This window comes from Aedes albopictus, chromosome 1 (genome assembly GCF_035046485.1).
Source record: "Aedes albopictus strain Foshan chromosome 1, AalbF5, whole genome shotgun sequence".
NCBI classification, from domain to species: Eukaryota; Metazoa; Arthropoda; class Insecta; order Diptera; family Culicidae; genus Aedes; species Aedes albopictus.
This window is the reverse complement of record NC_085136.1, coordinates 159,458,038-159,479,785: the sequence shown is the minus strand read 5'-3', so window position 1 is coordinate 159,479,785 and position 21,748 is coordinate 159,458,038. Positions and strand designations below refer to the sequence as shown.

The following is a 21,748-nucleotide window of genomic DNA, read 5'->3' as shown; positions in this document are numbered from 1 at the left end:
CCATCTTACCTGTCCAGTGAGCAAACGGAACACCCTCAAGGTTTCCGCCTCGCAGTTTTTCTGCTGAATGTAGTTTGCACTGGTAGATTTGAGATTTAGCTTTTGCTGTGCAGCCTTATCCTCAACCGAGTACCCCAGCAGCTTCAGTTGACGCACGCGAAGAGTCGCTTCCGGTCCACGAAATTCCAACCGATAGTGAGTGCACTCTTCATCGGGCACCGGGGCCGTAATCCAGCAGCAAGCCAGAGGATCAACGTCGATTGTCTTGAGCAGAGATGTTTCACCAAACGAGCTACCGCCGTATAATAGGATGCTTGACACTTTGCTCTGTACGAAAGGTATTTAAGGACCATATAAATTGGTTTGGGTAGATAAAGAAATATGAATAAAATTAACAACTTCAGCTTATAATAGCAGCGATATAACATGACATCAAATAGTTAACAACATCAATTTACCCCAATATCGCGACTGTTATCGATGTGTATGCAAATAGCTTTGCACTGATAGTTCGTCCTGTTCATGGTAAGCTCGATAATTTTAGGTTTATTGCGATCTTCCTCATCGCTTTCCCAGAACGTCTCCGTCGAATTGTCGATGAGTGAGTTTGCCAAAGCTGGCCTAGAGGATACAATGAGCTACAAAAAGAAAAGAACAATCATTTCGAGCCAAATTCATTTTGATATATGTGAAACCTACATCGAAAATTTCCGTTATATCATTGAGAAGGCTTATCCTGATTGACTCATCCTGACAGCCATCGGCTGCATTGGAATACGAGTTAAGCATTGCGACAGACGGCGCCAGATTATCGTCGTTTTGCTCTTCGGATTTCGACAGGATTTTGGAAATATTACCAAACACGTGAGATCTATGTAGGAACTGATGATCGGACTGTTTGAATTTCAGACCGAAGCATTGGACGGCAGTTTTCTGGAGTGATGATCCCGACGGCAGCAGCAGTGTGAGATCGGCTATGGTTTGCAGTAAACAATGAAGGCTTTGGGATAAAGTCTGAGAGAGCGGACCGTTGAATTGGTTTGACCCAGGATGCTCAAGGCCGAGTACTCCTTCGTCGAACTTTGGTTCGTCTTCACTATCGTGCGTGGAATACGACAAGGAGGATATGAACCACCACATTATATCGTGGAGTCCAATGGGTTGCGTGACTGATCGTAATAGCCAATTTAAAGCTTGTAGGCTGTAGATATTGCAAACAGTTTTCCTGAGGTTTCTAGTCATAGAGTACCGCAATTTCTTCAGGTCATGCTTCTCCAACATAAACGTCATGGATGGTCTGTTGAGCAAAGAGAGCGCTCCGGCTTGCATATCCAACTTGTACGCCGAATTGGAACCGTTCGAACCACTCCCATCCGATTTGTCGTCTGTGTTCTTAGCTTTTTCATTAGTTTCTTTAGAGGTATTATGATACAACTCCAGGAACTCAGAAAAGTTTATATCCTCAGGTCGCTTTCCATTGGCCATCAACGCTGCCCTTGGGTTGGTTTGGATGTTATTTTTATCATTGATCTTACTGTTAACTTTATTTTTGCTTCTACTGTTTGGTGTTGATTCTTTGGAAAAACTGTTGCTCAGAAGGTGCTCGGGTACCAGCTTTTGTAGATTTAGTGAAGGATAATTCAACAGGTTCGAGTCTCCGCTTGTACATGTGCATTGCTTTTTACGTCGCAACACCACACTTGGTGTTGCTTCGTTTTTTGTTCCATTTTCAAGCTTACCGTGCTGGTTGTACTCACTGATCAATTTGTTCTGCGGAGTATTCCATCCTTGACCCATGGAAAAGCTTCGGTGGAATTTGCTAGTTGAAGGGATGGCAGGCGAGGTTTGCAGGTTTTTAATATAGGATTCAGTTACCTCCATGGAAACGTCCTCGATGACCTAGACACATGATTACAGTAATATTTGAAATTACTCTTTTAGTATTTATCTTTAGGGCTAACCTACCTTGAAATCAAATGCATGCATATCAGTCATGTTAACTCCTAGCAGGTCATAGGATAAATCACTGTTGTTCTTTGCACCGAGTGTTTCCAAGCAAGATAGCATTTCGGGTGGTGGCCACAATAATTCAGATGTTGATTCGTAGAGATTTTTAAATGAGCCCCTTTTCACTGTAAAGAAGGAATGACGAAAACATCGATGAGATTAAAAGCTTACATTTGCTAAAATATATAGTAACTAGCTGACCCGACGTGGCTAGCCACGTTAGCTAGAAAAAAATGTTTTCAAAATTCCAGTTACACTTCTTCAATGAAACTGTTTTCGAGAACATTCCAGAATCTCTCTCCAGAATGCTTTTCTCTTGAACGTTTAGTAATCTCCAGAAAGTTCTCAAAATTTAATGAATTATGATTTTCCAGAACTTTTCAGAAGGTCCATTTGACATTTTTTTTCTTGAACGTTGACAAACTCCCCGAACATAATCGGCATTAAAAAAAAATGTTCCAGAAACTTCCAGAAGGTTTGTTTTCTTATTCTTTCTGAGACATTCAATAACTTCTGGAAAGTACCTGGGAAGTTTAATGTTCCAAAATATTCTAGAGATTTTTTTTCTGTTTTCATTTGGAATGCTAAGTAGCTTCCAGAAATTTCTCAAACATTTAATGAATTTGTTTGTTCCAGAACCTTCTTAAAGTGTATATTTCATTCTTTCTGGAACGTTCACAAACTCTCAGACACTTTTCGTAAATTTAAAAAAGTTTGCAGCAGGTCTTTGTCTTGTTTTTGTCCAGTATTTTCTCGAAAGTTCTAAGAATTTTGATTGTCTAGAACATTTTCGTAGATTATTATTCTTCTGTCTGAAACATTCAGTAATCTCTAGAAAGGTCTCGAAATTTAATGAATTTTGGTGTTCCAGAACATTTTAGAAGGCCCTTCACTTCTTTCTTTGACTTTCATTAACTTCCAGAAAGTTCTTGAAATTAAGAATGAAAAGTGTACAGAACATTCCAGAAGGTTCTTCTCCTTTCTTTGATTGAAACGTTCAGTAACGCACAGAAAGTTTTCGATATTTGAGGAAGTGTGATATCCAGAATATCTCAGATGATTGTTCTACTTTTGTAACGTTCAGTATCTTTCAGAAGATTTCTGGAAATTTTATGGATTTTTATGTTCCAGAACATTCTAGGAGATTCTTTTTCGGTTGCTTGTTCGTTCCCTAACGTCCATAACCTTTTCCCAATATAATAAAGTTTCATGCTCTAGAACATTCTAGAAGATTCTTTTCTAAAACGTTTAGCAACTTAGAAGTGTTTATTAGAAGCCGAAGTTCTCAGTTAATAACTGAGCTCATAGACACTAAGCTGAGAAGCAGGGTTTGTCCCAGTTGGACGTTACGCAAAAAAAGATGTTCCATAATGCTGCAGAAGGTTCTTCTTCTTCTTCTTTCTGAAGCGTCCAGAAACTTCAAGGGGATTCTCGAAAATTTAAGAAGTTCCACATTTTAGAGCATTCCAGAACATTATTTATTTTCTGGAACTTCCAGAATGTTCTTAGAATTTTTAGAATATTGATGTTCCAAAACATTCCAGAAGGTTCTTCTTATTATTTCTGGAAAGTAAAAAACATCCAGAATGTTCTCGTACCTTTCAGAAATTTGATACACCTATGGTAAAACATTTCAATGAAACATTTCAAAGCGTTACGGACAGACAGACAGACAACGCTGGGATTTTATATATATGATAGTATTTCCATCCCTCCGGGTCATATGCAATGTTCTACAATATTGTTCTTCTCTTCTGCTTCTTCCTCTTTGCCCAGGAAAGTTAAAAAAAATGTCTTCATATTTGAAACAGAAACCTCTCGAATTGCATTGACGTTCTGGTAGAAAAGGAGTTTCTTCGAATTCAATTCTTCGACTTCGATTCGACTTCAATCTCGAACACTCAGATCATATCATGCTGGCCTCACCGAAATATACGTGGAATATCTCAGTTAAACTTTGCTAAGTGTGACGGGAGAACAGATAGACAACACCTGGATTCATATGCCATTTTTGATCTCCTTAATTAAGATTTAGAAAATGTTCATCACTCAAGGAGGTTCTTGAGTATTCTGGAACAACAATTTCCAGAAGTTTCATCAGAAGCCATTGTAAATATGCGAAACACTTCACTCAGCAATGGACTCATAAGAAGCGCCAGAAGGTATACTATAATGTATTCAGAAATGAAAAATGCCAGAAAGTATACTTCCAAGAACACACCTTTGACTGTTACAGGGTTCTAATCCCTGAAATAATAGCAAACTTCTAGAAGCTTCTTATGAATTGCGTTTTTTTTTCATTTCAGTCACCGTGAATTAATGTACGGAGCGCATACAGCCGAGCAGTAAACTCACGGGTATTTAGCAAAATTATGCTGAGGGTAAGAGAACTTCCAGACTCTCCAGAAAGTTCTCGAAAATTCAAGTAGTTTAATAATTCGGAACATTTCAGAACGTTCTTCTTTCTTTTTCTGAAACTTTCAGTAATTTCCACAAAATTAGCAAGCTGGGAAGCATACTCTGTTCCAATTGGGACGTTATACCAAAAAGAAGAAGATGCTTCATAATATTGCATCTTCTTCTGGAGCGTCCAGAAACTTCTAGAAGTTCTCAAATATTTAAAAAATTCAATACTCCGGAAAATTCCAGAAAATGCTTCTTCTTTTCTTCTGGAGCTTTCAGTAACTTCCAGAAAGTTCTTGAAATTTTCAGAATATTGATGTTCCAGATCATTCCAAAAAGTTCTTATTATTTCTGAAGCGATACAACTATGGTGAAACATTTCAATGAAACATTTCAAAGCGTGACGGAAGGACAGACAACTCTGGGCTTTTATATATATGACTAGCTGTCCCGGCAAACGTTGCCTTGCCAAGCTGAGGCGGTTTGACAACTGTTGAGGTCATCGTAGCAACGCACTCTAGATTGATTTAATTTCGATCACGCTGAATTTCTTCCCGGCTCATAAGAAAATCAGTATTTTCACTATTTTCATGCATTTTTAAATGATTTTCGTAGCTTTTTGTACATATAAACACAGCCACCACGAATACGAACCGAACCGTGCAAGAGTCATGTCGATCGGTTCATCCGTTCTTGAGTTTTGTTGCCTCAAAGGAACTTCAAACTTATTTTTATATATATATAGATAGATATAACTAAGAAAAGAAAGCAACTAAAGCCCTTTCTGTACCACAGTTTCTTCAAATGGGGTTGGTGCTCTCTTACTATGTATCTTTCTATATACTTCCTCCTTCTTCATTCATTTCATTCATATTCATCGCTAGTATTAGGACCAGAAGTTCTTCCTTCAAAGTTCAACAAGCTTCGCAAAAAGAGCACTATGTCACGTACTGAGACAGGGTTCAGTCCTGGGAAAGTGGACAACATAAGGCGGTAGCTGATGGCGATTACAATCCTCCATTTGTTTACCTTTGCCACATTAACCTGCAACCTGACGCAGCAGCCGTCATTATCGCCTAAAAACAGGAGAACATCCATACTCACACACTGAAAATGCCTGTTAATGCCAAGCAGCTATCTCATAGATTCTTTATCTGACACATATGCAACTATATGACTCTCCTGTACATATGCAACTGCATAACAGCCGGTTTAAAAAATAAAAACGACGGACTGAGAACACAGAGATCAGACTAGAACAAATTTCATTCAAAGTTGTGTAAGAATTTGAATTCTCACTTGAGTACGCAGTTGCCACTTGTGTTGTTACACAAGTTGAAATTGGACTTGGACGTCTGTTCTCTGAGAGGTTGGCATCTAAACCGAAAGAGAGATGGAATTGTGAAAATAGGAGTGTTCATAGTTTGGGCTCGGAGGCAGTTTGGTTTTCTATTCTGCAAAATCGTTACCTGTTCTGTGGCTTAGTTAGTCAAAGCGTCAGTCTAGCGAATACGGAGTAGAGGGTTCAAATCGCACCTGAACGCAATTTTTTTATATCGCAATTTCATATCCAATTTGCCATTTAATTAACATTCTGTATCTTCTAATGTTCACGTTTTTCCCAATACATAACGAGAATATTTGTTAGTTGCTTACCTCCTCCTGTCCAATTGATATTCTTATCTTCAAAATAGTAACTAGAATCATACGAATCATTCAGATCCATTGCCTTATATCGATTACCCGTTTGCTCCTGCAAGACAGCACCATCTGGAGCATTATTCGAAGATTTATTTATAAGACCTAAAATGAAAAACAATCTTTATCAACATCCAAGGATTGCAATCTTAACCATACGATAAACCTACCTCCATTGTAAGAATTTAACTCCAACAGGAAAAAAGAATTTTCCTTCATAATTGTGAACAGTTCAGATGGTATGGTTGACTCTGCTCCAAATCCTATCAAAATATTAGAACCACCCTCGGTTTTGTTACCCCCAGGATTTGCACCGTTATAATTCACATTATTGGAAACTTTGGCTGAATTGACATATCTGTAAAAAAACCTCGTTTACACCAATTTCATAATCCGGCCACATACAACAAACACCTACTTTTGCCTGCACTTCTCACACATCAGATACCAACTGGACACACCTTGGCCTCCGTCGCCACAGTTTCCGGCCCATCCCTCGCAGTACACCCCGATGGAGTTGTACCCTTTACCCTTGGCGTACTTCCCACAGCCGGGATGCACGATTCGCATATGGTACGTCACGGGAATGGGCAAGAAAACGTCGCACAGCTCACACCAGCAGCCATCCTCCACTTTTTTCTGCCCGGGTCCTTTCGGCACATTGGAGGATTTCTCCTCGCCCGACTTGTTCGACTTCAGGGAGCTACTGGAAAAGTAGATTCAAAGTTTATCTTTTCCTTGGTGTTTTATCAGAACTGAGTGGGATTCTTACAAATCGTTTTCCTTATCGTTTGAGTTGGTTTCTACCAAATGAATAAAATTGCAACAAAGTTGATCCCATACATATACCAGACAGCGTAGTGCCGGTGGCAACGCACTAGGTTGAGGATATTCGCCGTCCTTCGAGGAAAAGATGTCCGCCTTTAAATGAAATATTCTAGGTTAGATTTTTCTAAACAAAAAAGTTTATATGTACATGTATCAGCGATTACATTTCGATTGCGTAGCTTCCGATTGTGCACACAGCAGTTTCCAATCTTCGCGAGTGTTTCCAGCGTAGACGGTCGGATGTTCAGGTAGGAACCGGCATTGGATATCTCCACCGAATGCCTTTGAAGAACTTTTTGTTCCCTGGTCAGTAGGTTCTCGTGAGGATTCCCAACCGGCATGTTTTCGCTTTCTTTCTTCGAAATGCTGGGATGAAACTTGAGGAACGAGGCACATGCCATGGCATCGTGAACCAGCCCTTCGTGCCAAAGGAAAGCGGAAAACACTGCACGAAGCGTTTCCGCAATCGAAGGGGAGAGAGCTCTTTTGGGCAGTTCTTTGGATTCAATCTTCAAAGACTTATTGTTGAAAGGGATGGCAGAGGAAAAGGCGGCTTCGGGTGCTGTTGATAGATTTTCCGTCGATTTTTGATCCTGAAAACAACACACATTATTAAGATTTATATAATTTGATAATAATAATTGATTCCTCTATTGGAGCCACCATTCGAAACAATGAGAATGCTTACTTATTACAATAAAACAATAAGGCAAACAGTTACCTGAGCGGGAGGCTTGGCTCAGACAGATGGTGTGGGATTAAGGACCACCTCTAGAAGGTTTTGCTTCGGAGAGAGGCTAGTGGAAATCGCACCTTCGAGGTTAACTGCATAGCTTTGCAGCAACAAAAACCATGACCCGCTTTTTTGTGACACCAAGGTAATGTGCTAACGCATTACGGGCTTGCCGGGTGGCCATACCACTCGAGGGTCACGGCAGGGTCGACACCAGGCCTGCTTCCCGTGGCACACCAAGTATCGCGACTGATACCGCGTGCACCGTAATTTCCTTCTAAAGATGAGAGTTCACCAACTAGCACACAGAAAGACTATGCCAACATGGGTCTCCATCTACCCCGGATTTTGCTGGGGACCTCCCTTCCATGGATTCTGACAAAACCCAGTAAGTCGACGTCACGACAGCGGTTCTTCGCGCGGTCAATTGATCGATAGAACCTCTTGTTCAAAGAGACGAACCAGCCAAGGGCTGAAAGTCTCTCTAATAAAGACAAATCAATCAATTAACCTCTTGTTCTGCCTGAACTAGCCACCTTTCGAGTTCACGCGTCTGACAGCGACTATACCATGGTGTTCTCCAAGCGTAGTAATATCCCAACCTCAAAAAAAAGAACGACACGTGTTCTACCGTTTACTTTAAACTTAAACGCACCAGGCACTTGCCTTCGTACCCATCCGCGACCCAAACACCGTTACCGGCGGGTACCCAGTATAGATCCGCTATGATGGCGATATGCGTACACCTCTCAGCGATTGGCTGACACAGCAATTTCTGGGCTCCGTCACAGTGGTTCAGGTTTGTCTGCCTTATCTGAACTGTGACTTGTCAGCTGAGTTCGCGGATTTCCAAGAACAAATCAAGCGCTTTGGAGTTTTCGTATAACCTTCTGCATTATAACCTTCGCCTCCACATTGCCTACAAAGTTTGCTCCTGTCAGGGCCATTGCAGTCGCACGACAAGAAACCTGAAACAAGCCTCCGGCGACTCTTATGTTTCCAGCGGATACGCTAACCAGCCTAACTTGAACTTCCTTAATTTGACGGTAGTTGAACTAAGATCAAGATCAAGATGTTTCTGCCGGGCCTTTCCGTAACCGAACGACTGCGGTGGCCACCTGCACCTCTCACTGTTGCCGCAGTGCCATGACGAGCTCTTTAGCGTCCGTGACGAGCTTTTCAGCGTCCGTGATATCATTCAGGATTTGACCTTAACCCGGGAGCAGTCGCGTCGTGTACTGAGTACACGCACCATGAAAAATACACGGTTGTGGGTGGTACACAGCGTGAGCGTGACACCGTTGCAGGTAGTCAAGGACGTGACTGCTCGAGGGTTAAGAATCGCTTCAGCGGTGATCTGTATCGAGTGAGAGTTTTCGTGTTGAAGACGATTTTCAGAGAACGCGAGGGTGAAATTCGGGATCAGTATACACAAAAATGGTGGAGTGTAGGTTGTTTTTCGCAATTAAATAAGCGATCGACGCGCTGGTGCGATTATTATTGAACGACCTTTGCCGTATGTAGTACTGAAACTGAAGGAGGGGCTCTTTTTACGAAAATTGAAATGATGAAATCTTAACCAATGATTATGAATTTCTGAGTTGAATGAGCCCAACGAAAAATTGACGAAGATACTTGCGAAGATACCATCATTTCAATATCATGGCTACCGGTATTCTGTAGGTATTTTTTACTGGCCACACTACGGCTAAGACTGTAACATGTATTTTCATTTCACTAATGGATCATATCATCTACCATAGGTGGCTCCTTGATCCACGCTTCATCCTACTCTAACAATAAATACTCCTTTTCAAGATAACTGAAGTCCACGATCTCCAGTAGCGATATGGTTTTAAAACTTCCCTTCCGAGTGCCCGTAAGGACGTGGCCGATGCCATTACTGACTTTTTAAATGGTGAGCTCTAGCATTGTGTACATTGAAAGTGGTTAGCTCGTCCCAAGCCCCATGCATTGATCCTCTCTCCTCTGTTTAACAACGAGTGTTCCGATCAATTCTGGAGTAGCAACTACGATGTGTACAATTATTGTTGCTTTGTTTTCAAAGTCGCTTCAGTGCTGAGAGGTTTCACCTCGACACCCTCATCAAAGATCAACTCCGCCAGACACATGTAGGCGGCACCCTTGCGGGTTTTATCGTGCTTGAGCTCAAGGAATTTTTCGCCTTTACAAATACATCGCATACTGCGTACGTCGGTTCCGAGGACGACGAGCTTGACATTGCTCTTGCAGTGTTGCAAAAATTTATCTCATTCATTTGAACACACAAATCTTTTCAGTCATTTTTTCTTTTAGTTATGTTCAAAACGATTTCATTCAATCAGAGCACCTATCAAATGAGAAGCGAATCCTCGTCAGTTGAATAAATTGTCACTCGAATGAGTAGCTGGGCACGAAACACGAAAAACTCTGCAAAACTCCGCCAGACTGAAAAAATATCGAATGTCGGGTCAATTTTTATCGAATGTTGGACCACTGTTGGACCAACATCGAATAACTATTGGGTCTCTGTTGGCTTTGGTGGCCAAAATAAAAACAGGTGAATGATAGGTTGAATCGGGTTTGGCGTCATCAATGATGGTAAAAGCTTTAAATCTACAGCACTACAAATTTTGCACCTAGCTGGGGCTCAATCGAATAATATGTGCCTGGACTGAAGCTGAAGCTGATGTCAATTGAATGATCAGAGGCTAGTCAATTGATATTCCAATGGCAAATAGAAAAATGAGTGGTTACCTATCTCAATTTCAGCTTTAAAATGCGGTTGATACTGACACTTCACAGCACTGCCCGAGCAAAGTCTAACAACAAAATGATAGCAAATCGAAACACAATTTGTAATCAGCAGCGAATTGATATCACATTTTGATATCAGATTGTCTTGATTCAATTTGATTTCAAATTTTGATTTCGTTTTGCTGTCACTTATTATAAATATTAAAATTTTTAAGTAATTTCAAAACTTCTAGACGACCTTGTATAATACAACTAATGCTAAACCATCAGTGCAATCAACATATTGCATTTAAGTTTTCATATCATTCGAAAAACTAGACTTTTAACGATTTTTACATTTTTTCGCACTGATAGCAAAAACAGTTATCAATTTGATATCACTGATGGCAGGAATTGTTTTCAAGTTGCTATTACGGGAACATTTTTCTGCTCTCATTTTTGATGTTTTATGGGTAGTACGGAGATCGCAAGACATTTCTTGGCCTATCTCGATGCGTGGAAAATTCAGGCAAGGAATCGCTCAAGAAATGTTAAAGTGTCGCTTTATTCCGGATTCTAGTACGGAGCTGAAACGAAACGTCAAACCAAATGGGGCTTGCTGTGTTAAATTTCTTGACCATTCCGGTTACGGAAAAATAATGCACTGAACGAAAATTACTTGAGCGATTCCGTTTGAAGTGCATACCTAGCATTAACCGTTAAAACGACCAAAATGACAACAACCTGAGTTATCATAATTTGCAATATCACAACATCAAAATTAGTTTTCAATTTGCTGTCAAGCTTTGCTCGGGTGCTCTTGATCGCCTTGAAGACCTCTGACTCAAGACTCGTCCGTCTTGATGACGTCTTCTCGCTCTTACCTCTGCATGTACCTCTCATTGGTTTAGCTTCTCTAAGCTTCTATTTCCCTTTCTGCTTGCAACTGTCCACTGAGATCAGGGGCGCCATCCTCTTCTTTTTCATTTTCTTGACCCGCCCTAATCCGCGGTGGCTGCGAACCTACACAAGGTCGTAACCTCCTGCTCCCATCAACTTGGGAGACGGGCCAGCTTTCACTCCAGATTCCACGCTCCATCCATGACCCCTCCCGACACGCTAGCCGAAGAGGAAATGAGGTTTCTCATATTGGCACTTCACGCACAGCTTTCATCTTCTGTCTCTACTCTCCTTAGAAAAGAATTTCTTGCGAAAGGGTTAACCCCACCACTATACCACCGGAACAGGTGATCTGTAATGCTATTTTAAGGCGGCAACTGCACAAATTCTCAAATTCAGCGAGGCATATTTGAACGCTTCCTCCTTGTATATATAATTTCAGAGACTGGTTTTCCAGCGAAAGTCATTGGATTGGATGGTTCTCCTCCTGGGTGATGATATAATTTACTTACATCTGTAATATCATCCGTTTTAAGTACCACCTTGGGCGTTAGGTTTTTTGAAACATCTGATTTCGTACTGCTAGCAGAATCACACCGCCTTACTGCAAGAAATAAAACAATTAATAAGTATCTTTCCAAAAATAATACAATTCCAATATACATGAGAATATCTCCGGACTGACGCTTCTGCTTCGATCGAATGACCTATTACCGTTAGCTCTCATGTCGCCGCCTTCGTTCCTGCGTTTCCTCGGGGATTCGTTCTCCTCGAAACTGTCTCCTTTGAGCCACTTTTGAAGAGCTTGCATCTTCTTCGCGCCACCGCCGACGACTCCCGCTATAGCAGCCCCAATGTTAGACTGGTTCAAGTTGGCAATGTTGATGTTGGGTGCACTGCTGGAGCTGTCTTCCGATGCGTCGGCCGTCTGCAGCATTTTGACTGTGGCTGGTTCCTCATCGGGTCCAGCTGCAGAACCAGGTCCCTCATCGCCGGGACGATCCGTCTTCATAAAATCAAAATAATCAATAGTGTTCTCATTTTCTTCGTTAGCATCAGAAGTTGTGGGACTGCTTTGATCTACCTGTTCCATCAAAGCTTTGGTTGAGCTCGACTCCAGAATCGGATGCAGCAAGGTCTTTCCCAGGTGTTGGTTGTACTGCAAGCACCAGGCTTCCGTGGGGAACCAACTGGACGTGCAGTGCTCGCGAATCGATTCCGTTGATAAACGCACCCACAGTCCGTCGTCGTTTTCCATCTAAACGGGAAATGAAAAAGCAGTAAAAATGTCATGTTCAATCAATTATTCAGTTTAGCATAAGGCGAAGCATTTCTAAAAGTTAATCTCAACGTGGACAAAGCCTGCTCCTCAGCTGAATGTACAATGACAGTTAATAAATAATAGCTTCCTTTTCCAATGACTATTTTGCATTTTTACAGAGAAGATACTCTATGCCCAAGGAAGTTAAGGAAGTTTTTATTACAAAAGATCCTGGATCCGATCGGGAACCGAGCCCGTCTCCCTCAGCATGTTCTTGCTGAATACCTGCGCGTTACCCGCTTTGGCTACATGAGGCCTGACAAAATGCTATTTAAATCAAAATTGATAATGTGGATATTTGAGGGTTGAATATAGCATTCAAATTTTGAAATGTAATGTATTCCAAATTTCCTGAGCCGAATCCTCACGAAACGCGAAATCCGCGTTAGCTATAACAGCTCTGAAAAAGCCTTGTAAGCGCCCTTCCTTTCACATTCTTTTAAATATTGCTAATTTGTGGCGAAATACATGCCTTGTTACATATTCATATTATTTATTAGACAAAAGCTGATAAAACGAGTAATCTCAATTAAACTATCATTGAGTGTACCCCAGCTTGCATACGTTCCTAATTAACGCATCAAAATCCATATTATTATCACATTCCCTCCACCCTAAATGGCTTACCTCATCGATGTACGAAACAATACCGTTCAGCTTGACGATTCCGATCTGATCGGACTGCAGAGTAGGGTGCAGCCGCACCCGCAAGCCGGCAGAATTCTTTGCAATAAACTTGCGCAGCTTAGTCGGTGGTTGAACCTTCTTCAGTGTGGTTTCCTGCGATAACGGTGGCAGCCCGGCGTCGATCACGTCCACCCGGTAAATCTCCTCCACGCAAACGCCATCTATGGTTATCGTGAGGCTGTAGTTGCCGGGAACGCTCGGCGTCCAGAACACACCGTAGGTGTTGTTTCCCAAATCGTTTGCGGTTAGCATCTCGGTGGTTTTGCTCTGGATCGTGTTGCAGTAACGCAACTCTTCAAACGAATACGGCTGATAGGGTTTCATTGCGGTTATTGCTTTTAGGCAGCTTTTCTCTTTCTCCTTGAAGGTGCACTCATAGCTGATCTTCGGCGGCAAGGTTGCGCCTCCTAAGTAAAGCGAATCATTTCGTGACTTCATGTGCAGTTTACGATTGCTTTCGGAAATGAGATTACTGCCCAGAGTGGCTTTCACCTCAATCTGTAAAATATTGTTTTAATTGGTCATCGTTTATTCGAGTCTCCTACGCCTGCAAATGAGAGACAGCTAATTACCTTGATGCCCGGTACGAAAATTTCATCACCATACTGGTCACGTGTTTCGATAATGAAGTGGGAAGGCCATCCACAGCGCAGCGGCTCTTGTGACATTTTTATTTCACATTTGTTGGGGTCCAGCCGCGACTCCGGTTGAAGCCATGCAGCTAACCGAGCTCCGGGTGATCCGGCGGCCACATAAATGAAATCCTTCAAGAATTGCTTTTCGTAACTTTGCTCCCTGTATAAAAAAAGAAGACGAATTTGTGGTAAGTTAACAGTGGTACCATGAGGTCGCCATTCACGGCAAATAGGTGAATCTGATTTGCAGGGAATTAGTGCCATTTCAACTACATAACAATGTATGGGTTTATGTTTATGAATCGAGCTATTTAATTTCCAACCTTGATTTCAACTTGCAATCTCTGCAATCCCAAAATCCGCAAATTTCTCCCATGTAACGGATTATGCACTCTAGTAATCGAATGTATAATAAGTGCTCGGTCTTTCGGCCACATTATAGCAGGCAAGAACATAGGATACTTTTCACGATGCCAAGGATTATGCCAAAGATGTTCCTGATTATCTAGCGAGAGTTTGACTCATTAGCATTAGCATATGATTCATTTTGGAAGCATATGCTATTACAGTCAGGTCTTTTTTTTACGCGGTTTTCATTTACGCGGCCGCGTAAATGAAAACTCCATATAAAAAAAAAGTTCATCGTCTTATTTTTGCATGATTCGTCCAGAAATGATGAGACTTTTTTTACGTGGTTTTTTGAATTTTGAACTGAGTTTTTTTACGCGGTACGTATCCCCCGCGTAAAAAAAACCTGAATGTATTTGCATTTTTATTACTTCATTACTGCCGTGAATCGCATATCATCCTATGTTTGCTGGATTTCCTATGCATATGGGACAGATATGCGATTCACGGCAGATTATGTCTACCTGAAAACCTTAAGAACTTTACATTACCACCAGTAATTACTCGTTTTTTTTTAAATATTTGTCAAGACATTTAAATCAAATAAATGGTAATTACAATGAATACCCCAGACGACCAGTAATCGTATAAGATGTTGCATAAGATGATAAAGTGGAGGCGATATGCGTACATCTTATGCAACATCTTATACGATCACTGGTTGACTGGTTGCGGGAGGTTCATTGGATTGTCCCACAATAAGAGATGCAGTGCAAACCTTATAAACTTTCGCTGAACATACACGATTCTGTTACTCCAAGTATAGAATGCACTAATGAATAATACATATAAAGATCTGAGGCAATAAGGGTACATGAATTCATTGATGAATTTAAAAATCATTCCTAAGGCTCGACTCGCTTTAGCGAACATAGCAGAAAAAGTGTTCGTTAAAATGAAGCTTTGAATCCAATAGAACTCCTAGATCCTTCAATGTTTCCACTCGCTAGTAATGTTTGGTTCCTAATGCAATAATCACCCACTAGTGGCGCACCAATCCTGATTGTTGCATCATTGCTTGGCGTACTCTACAATTCTCTAAAGATCTAACCACCAGAAACATTTTAAGATCATCCGCGCGTACACTAATCTACATCCAGCAGGCAGCGTGTTGCATACATCGTTGAAAAATAAGAGAGGGGCAAGGTTCGACTCCTGAGCTGATCTGTAAAGCTGCTGAAGCAGTGGCTCCTGGTTTGATACATAAACAATGATCTACCAATTATGACTTCGTATGACTTAGGTCACGAGACACATTCCCTAGGAGCGCCCATGTTTCTAACAGTAGTTGGTGACTAACACGATCGAAGGCGGCTTTTAAACAGTACGATGTGATTTCAACTAGATAATATGTTGTGGTTCTCCCAGGAAAAAAAATCCATGCTGATCTTGAGAGATATAGTTCTTTAGGACTTGAAATGGCGTCACTCCTCGATAATTCGCAACGTTACGTTTGTCTCCACTTTTAAAAGCGGGAAACATGTATGATTCCTTCCAGTGATCAAGAAATTGCGATAGGCGAAGCCTCGAATCGATAATACATATCAGAGGGTAAACTAGGAATTATTCACACTTATTTAAATAAGCGATGGGATATTTACTTCTGAACCAGGATTCGAGGATGATGTGAGCTTTCGTGCTCCTTAGTCCTCCCAAAATTGTACTCCATGGTGTCGACAGTTTCATTTAGCATATTGGTGTCGTAGTACATAATGATTTCCGATAGTGGATTATATTACAATCTACATCAATGAGAGGTTCTACAGACTCTTCAGGATGACATTCGAATTCAGATATCTCATTTATAAAAACAAGACCAAGCGTGCGATCAAAACAATTCAGTTTCGCTGAACCATTCCATGAAGCACCATTCTGTCCAGTAACGTGTTACTCGCGCACAAAAATGTTGAATCATGCCCAGATAAGGTTTGGCTGGTTAAAATTGCAGAACAACATATGACGAGTTTTACTACTCAAATGATTAGTGATGGAACAATAGAAATACACTAGAACTCCAATGGCGCTGTAGTCAGTTTTCCTATTTATTTATTTTAATAACTTTAATTGCAATAATTTACTATTTTAAAGTGTCCATCTTGTAGAGGACCTTTTGTTATGGTAAACAAAATTAACTTGACACTTCTAGTACCGCTGCTGACGCTGTAAGGGCGAGGCAAACTAGATGTTAGTCACACGAACAGTCGCGACATTGGACTTCTGTGGCTAGTTATTCTACTGATGGAACATAGGTACACTCACTGATTGTACTGATCCAAGACAATCGAGCAAAGGTAGAGTACACCCACATAGATAGCATACCACGGATCAAGAAGGCTAGGGCTGCTTTTGCGAGTTTACAAAATATATGGAGATCCAAGCAGATCAGTCAACGAATCAAAATTCAAATATTCAACTGCACGTGAAATGTGTGCTGTTGTACGCCAGCAAAATGTGGTGCGCGTCAGCAGGGACCACACATAAACTGTAGGCATTCGTCAACCGATGATGTTTGCGATTTATAATTCGAGCACAACTGGATTTCGAATACTGAGCTCCATCGACGATGCCATCAGAACCCGAACAGAACAACAGAAATCTGAAAACGTTAATGGAGGTGGATTAACCACATACTTCGAAAAGGCCGGAGACAAAATCTGAAAGCAAGCGAATCTAGAAAGATGTCGCAACAGAAGCAGAGAGGAGTGTTAGCAGTAGGCTCTTGGACCTGCATTTAATCATAGTAATCCTATATAATACCTTGACACATGCCATAAAAAGAGGCGAGTAGTTCTTACTACAAACTACAGGGGATAGACAAAATGATCGGAACAGGCAAAATTTTCACTGGTCAATGGGCTGTAACTTCTTAAAAAGTGCATCAAAAAATTTCCAATTTGTACTGTAAGTTGATCAACTAGTTTCCCAGCTAACACGAAGTCTTATATGATGTTGAAAAAGATGCTAAGGTGGAGGCCATATGCGTACATGCTTCTATTCAACCGCGTGTAAAGTGTATGCATATCGCCTTCACTTTAGCATCCTATTCAACATCATATGCGATCGTGTGTTGACTGGGTTGATACACAACTCCAATTTTGTGATCCAATTTTGGAAAAGGTCGGGTTATTCTACACGAAGTTAGGAAGATTCTGATTGATTTATCTTTATTTCAGAGACTTTCAGCCCTTGGCTGGTTCGTCTCTTAGGAAGATTCTAAAAAAGGTATATATATTTAATGCACTTACAGTCAGTTGAACATTTTTTTAAAAAGTGGAAATTTTGTCTATCCCGATCATTTTGTCTATCCCCTATAAGAGAAAAATACGGTATGATTAGGGAAGCAAAGTAAAGACGAGAAAATTTCATGAGAGGGACGGGAATCTAATCCGCTGTCTCCTTCTACGTCATGAACGGAAATACTGTTCTCGAAACCCATAAACCGTACCAGATACCGAAAATGAAAGATTACGAACTGATTCAACGGCAACGATTTTTAGCGCGAAACAACGGACAAGAATTGGAAGTTGGAATGTATTAACCCTAGCCCAGCAGGGTAAACTAGCACAACTGGCCAATGAGGCATGCCGTATGAAGCTTGAGATCCTAGAACTAAGCGAAGTCCATTGGCCGAGCTTTGGAAAACACAGATTGGCGTTCGGTCAAATTCTGCTATACTCTGACCTACGAAGTGAACACGCTCCTCGCCACCATGGACTTGATTTCCTGCTCAGCGCTCATGCCCATCCACGCTGTGCTCATGAAGTGGGAACCTATTAATGAGATAATAATTGTGGCCCGATTCAGAACACGGGTTCAAAACCTTACCATGATCCAATATTACGCGCCAACCGATGCTACCGAATTGCAAGACAAAGAAAACTTCTACAGCGATGGCGACACGGAAAATCAAACCGACCCAGGGGGAATGACACTTCCTTTGTTAACCGCAAAAATTCTCATTTATCCGTTGCTAACCGTCGTTAACCGCATCTAACTGCTGCTCAGTTAGCAACGGTTAGGATCGGATAAATGCGGATCTTCCGGTTAGAAAAGAATATGTCACTCCCCTTGAAGCGACCACATTTGCATCAGCTGCAAATGGTGACGGAGCCTTCTTGATGTGCGGAACAAACGAAGCGCCGACATTGCGTCTGACCATCATCTTTTAATCGGTGAGATCCGGCTGCGCATTGCTAGGATCCATCGACAGGAGGAGAAAATTGGGCACCGGTTTAACACACGCCGACTGGAAGATGCTGCGGTGAAAAGGTCCTTCGTCGAGGAGCTCCAGAACCGTGCTTCCAGAAGGTGGAAGCGTAGATGATCAATGGAGCGTCATCAAGAACGCCTTCATCGCCACCGGCGAGAATAATTTGGGTGAGCTACGAAGCCGGAGAAAGCAGTGGATTACAGACGATACCTGGAGGAAGATAGAGGAGCGAAGGAACGCCAAAGCCGCGATAGAGCGAGCGAAAATACGAGGAGCCAAAGCCAGCGCTATTCGGCTATGCTCATGTAGGCAGGACAGAAGAGCGTGGGCGGACTCCCTAGCCAACGAAGGCGAGAAATCCGCAAACACTGGCGACATTCGTCTCCTCTAGGATGTTTCACGTCGCCTAAGATGAATGCTACGATGTCCATGAAAGACACGTCCGGACAGTTATTGACCGACCCGGCTGACCAGTTGAAACGAGCACTTTGGGAACCTTTTTCAAGTGTCGGCCACGCCATCAACACTTCAGCATGATCCACCAAGGGTTCACGCATTACCCGTGGCAACACCGAAGCTCCATCAGTGCAGGAGATTGAAACAGCCATCCGTATCATGAAATCGTACAGAGCCCCAGGGGTCAATCGCATATCAGATGAGATGCTCAGCTTACCCCGTCGTATCCGCACAACTGCTGCATCACCGTGTGCATCACTTATTCTGCAACACATGGGAAACCACGAAAATTCCGTCAACGTCAAAAAGACCAAATCGTTGGATGTAAAAACGGCCAACCCTTCCAGCTTTACGATATCTGGAGTGCGATCTTACGATCTACGAAATCAGTGCGAGTGAAGAATGCTGAAAGCTTCCAATATCTTGGTAGCCAAATGGCACCAAGATCGACATAGGTGCACCGATCAAGAAAGCAAGGGCTGCTTTTGCGAGTTTAAGAAATGTATTTATAAACAACCAGATTAGTCGACGCACCAAAATCCGAATTTTCAACTCGAACGTGAAGACTGTGCTGCTATACGCTAGTGAAACCTGGTGTGTACCAGTGGAGAACACTCAACGGCTGCAGGTCTTCATCAATAAATGCCTGCTGTTTTTAATTCGTGCATGGTGGCCTCACAATTGGATCTCCAACGTGGAGCTCCTTCGTCGATGTCATCAAAAGCCGATAGCGACATAAATTCGGGAGCGAAAGTGGAGGTGGGTCGGCCACACTCTACGCAGGGGCGGAAACGAAATCCGCAAGTAAGCGTTAGATTGGAACCCAGTAGCACATCGCAGCAGAGGCAGACTCAGAGACTCATGGCGGTGCAGCCTCAATAACGAAATCAAGTAAGTCGACAGAAATTTGACCTGGCCACAGGTCAAGGCGATGGCGGGCAATGGTTCAGGATGGAGATCTTTCAATTCGGCCCTCTGCACTATCGTGGGTGCCCAGGACTGAGAGTAAGTAAGTAGACGCCGCCCAATTATGTTATGCCACCCAATGACTACGAGATCTAAGCTTTAGACGGCCTTATAGTCATTGCCTGTTACAGACATATTGTGATTGCAATTATTCCATGGTTATCTGTCACCATTATCGCCACCACGGTTGCATAATATTGAATTATAGCATAAATATTCAAAGTGAGAGTAGTGATCGCTTTCTCCCTTTAGTAAAACCAATCAACGCGGCCTGACACAAAGAACCTATCCAACGTCTTTTTTATGCAATCGCCCAGCGTAAACATGTCTTGATCGGTTCTCATGCACAGTTTTCGTAGAACAATGTTTATGTAAATTTTGAACTACAATTTCCTGCTCTCAGTCAACAGAGCAGAGAGAGAGAGCAAAACCAGTTTTACCCATTCACCACTAGACTTCAACCAATGCAATGGCCCATGGTTATTGAAGCAACCCGTGGAAAGGGAGAACAGCACGTCGACAAGTGCATCAGCACCAGCCAGAGACCCGACACGAAAAGGGCAAGTGTGTAAAGTCGTCATGCAGGGCAAAGAGAAATCCATTCATTAGTTTTTTTATCGCTTCTCGTTTCTTTCATATGTGTTACAGTTTCTAGGGTCATGATATTTCTACCGGATAAATACGAATTGATGGACAATGGTATAATAGCCGTGCATCAAACTAATAGAATTATTCCTATAGTAGTCCTTCGTGTATTAATTGTGTGTACGCCTACTTCTGTTATTGTTCGAATTTGCGAAATATAAAAAAATAATTAAATAATTGTACGATACAAGCTAGCAAAATTTGACAAAGTTTTACAGTTTATAACAATGGTTGTCACAGTCATGCGATTTATTTTTTTTTAAAGGCACGGACACGTTTAATGCTTCCAGTGAGCTATTTGCTCTTTTGAAGGAAGCACGACACTAGACAGCGGACTAGCATGCAACGCATAGTGGCACAGCCGAAAACTTTTCCTGACAACTGCGGCGGGAATCAAACCCGCGCTCCTTGCGACTAAAGGCTTGGTGACCTTAGCCGCACGACCACGAAGCCATTATCATTACCATTAATATATTTCTTCATAGTTAAAAATAGGCTCAGGCCTATTTATCTCTACTTCAATGATTTGCATTTATTATGAATACGATGTATACTTTAAAAGGGACTTAACCTTCCGTAACTCGCGCGGTTGACTACCTGCGTCACCACCACGCTAATGCTGAGTACAAAAAGCGAGATTTTTTCATCGTGTTGTACAAAATACAACAGCGCGATCGCTCGTGGGTTAAAATTTCCAACAACGTAAATAATTCTGAAATTTATGAAAAGCTATTCAAAAACTCAAGACTTGACAGAACATATAACTCTTACTTGAGACTTTTATGCTATTAGTAAAAACGTTTGAAACACGAAAATCAGAACGGCTTAAAATTGATTGACCTGGCGGCTCCCTGTTGCGGTCTCTCCAAACCATTCTCGATTAAATCGAACAACAAAAGATGCCAGAAACAGACAATCAAGTCAACAATCCCCGAGAATTGGTGGATGCATGCTGTCTCTCTGCATATAGAGGTATAGGAACGGTAAGCTGGTATATGGCAGCGTGAATCATCCAAATGCGATAATCGTCATCGTAGCACAACTTGTCCGTTTGTCTAGCTAGGCAGACCCTGATGTAACCAGATAGGTAATTGCCCGAAAGACGTGGAGAACGA

The 21,748-nt window shown here is 41.8% G+C and overlaps 1 protein-coding gene across 1 annotated transcript in view; it reads right to left on the bottom strand.

Moving 5' to 3' along the window:
- Positions 1 to 21,748, bottom strand: part of LOC109431372 (E3 ubiquitin-protein ligase highwire) — a 146,459-nt gene that overhangs the window by 27,862 nt on the left and 96,849 nt on the right. Inside the window, exons 24-36 of the mRNA XM_062845647.1 lie at positions 13,886 to 14,108; positions 13,254 to 13,811; positions 11,969 to 12,563; positions 11,818 to 11,909; positions 7,101 to 7,529; positions 6,881 to 7,029; positions 6,527 to 6,814; positions 6,279 to 6,466; positions 6,067 to 6,213; positions 1,966 to 2,132; positions 700 to 1,899; positions 459 to 638; positions 10 to 327 (exon numbers count right to left, since the gene is read on the bottom strand). Coding sequence (XP_062701631.1) covers positions 10 to 327; positions 459 to 638; positions 700 to 1,899; positions 1,966 to 2,132; positions 6,067 to 6,213; positions 6,279 to 6,466; positions 6,527 to 6,814; positions 6,881 to 7,029; positions 7,101 to 7,529; positions 11,818 to 11,909; positions 11,969 to 12,563; positions 13,254 to 13,811; positions 13,886 to 14,108 — 4,534 coding nt within the window. The remainder of the gene's footprint in view (positions 1 to 9; positions 328 to 458; positions 639 to 699; positions 1,900 to 1,965; positions 2,133 to 6,066; positions 6,214 to 6,278; positions 6,467 to 6,526; positions 6,815 to 6,880; positions 7,030 to 7,100; positions 7,530 to 11,817; positions 11,910 to 11,968; positions 12,564 to 13,253; positions 13,812 to 13,885; positions 14,109 to 21,748) is intronic.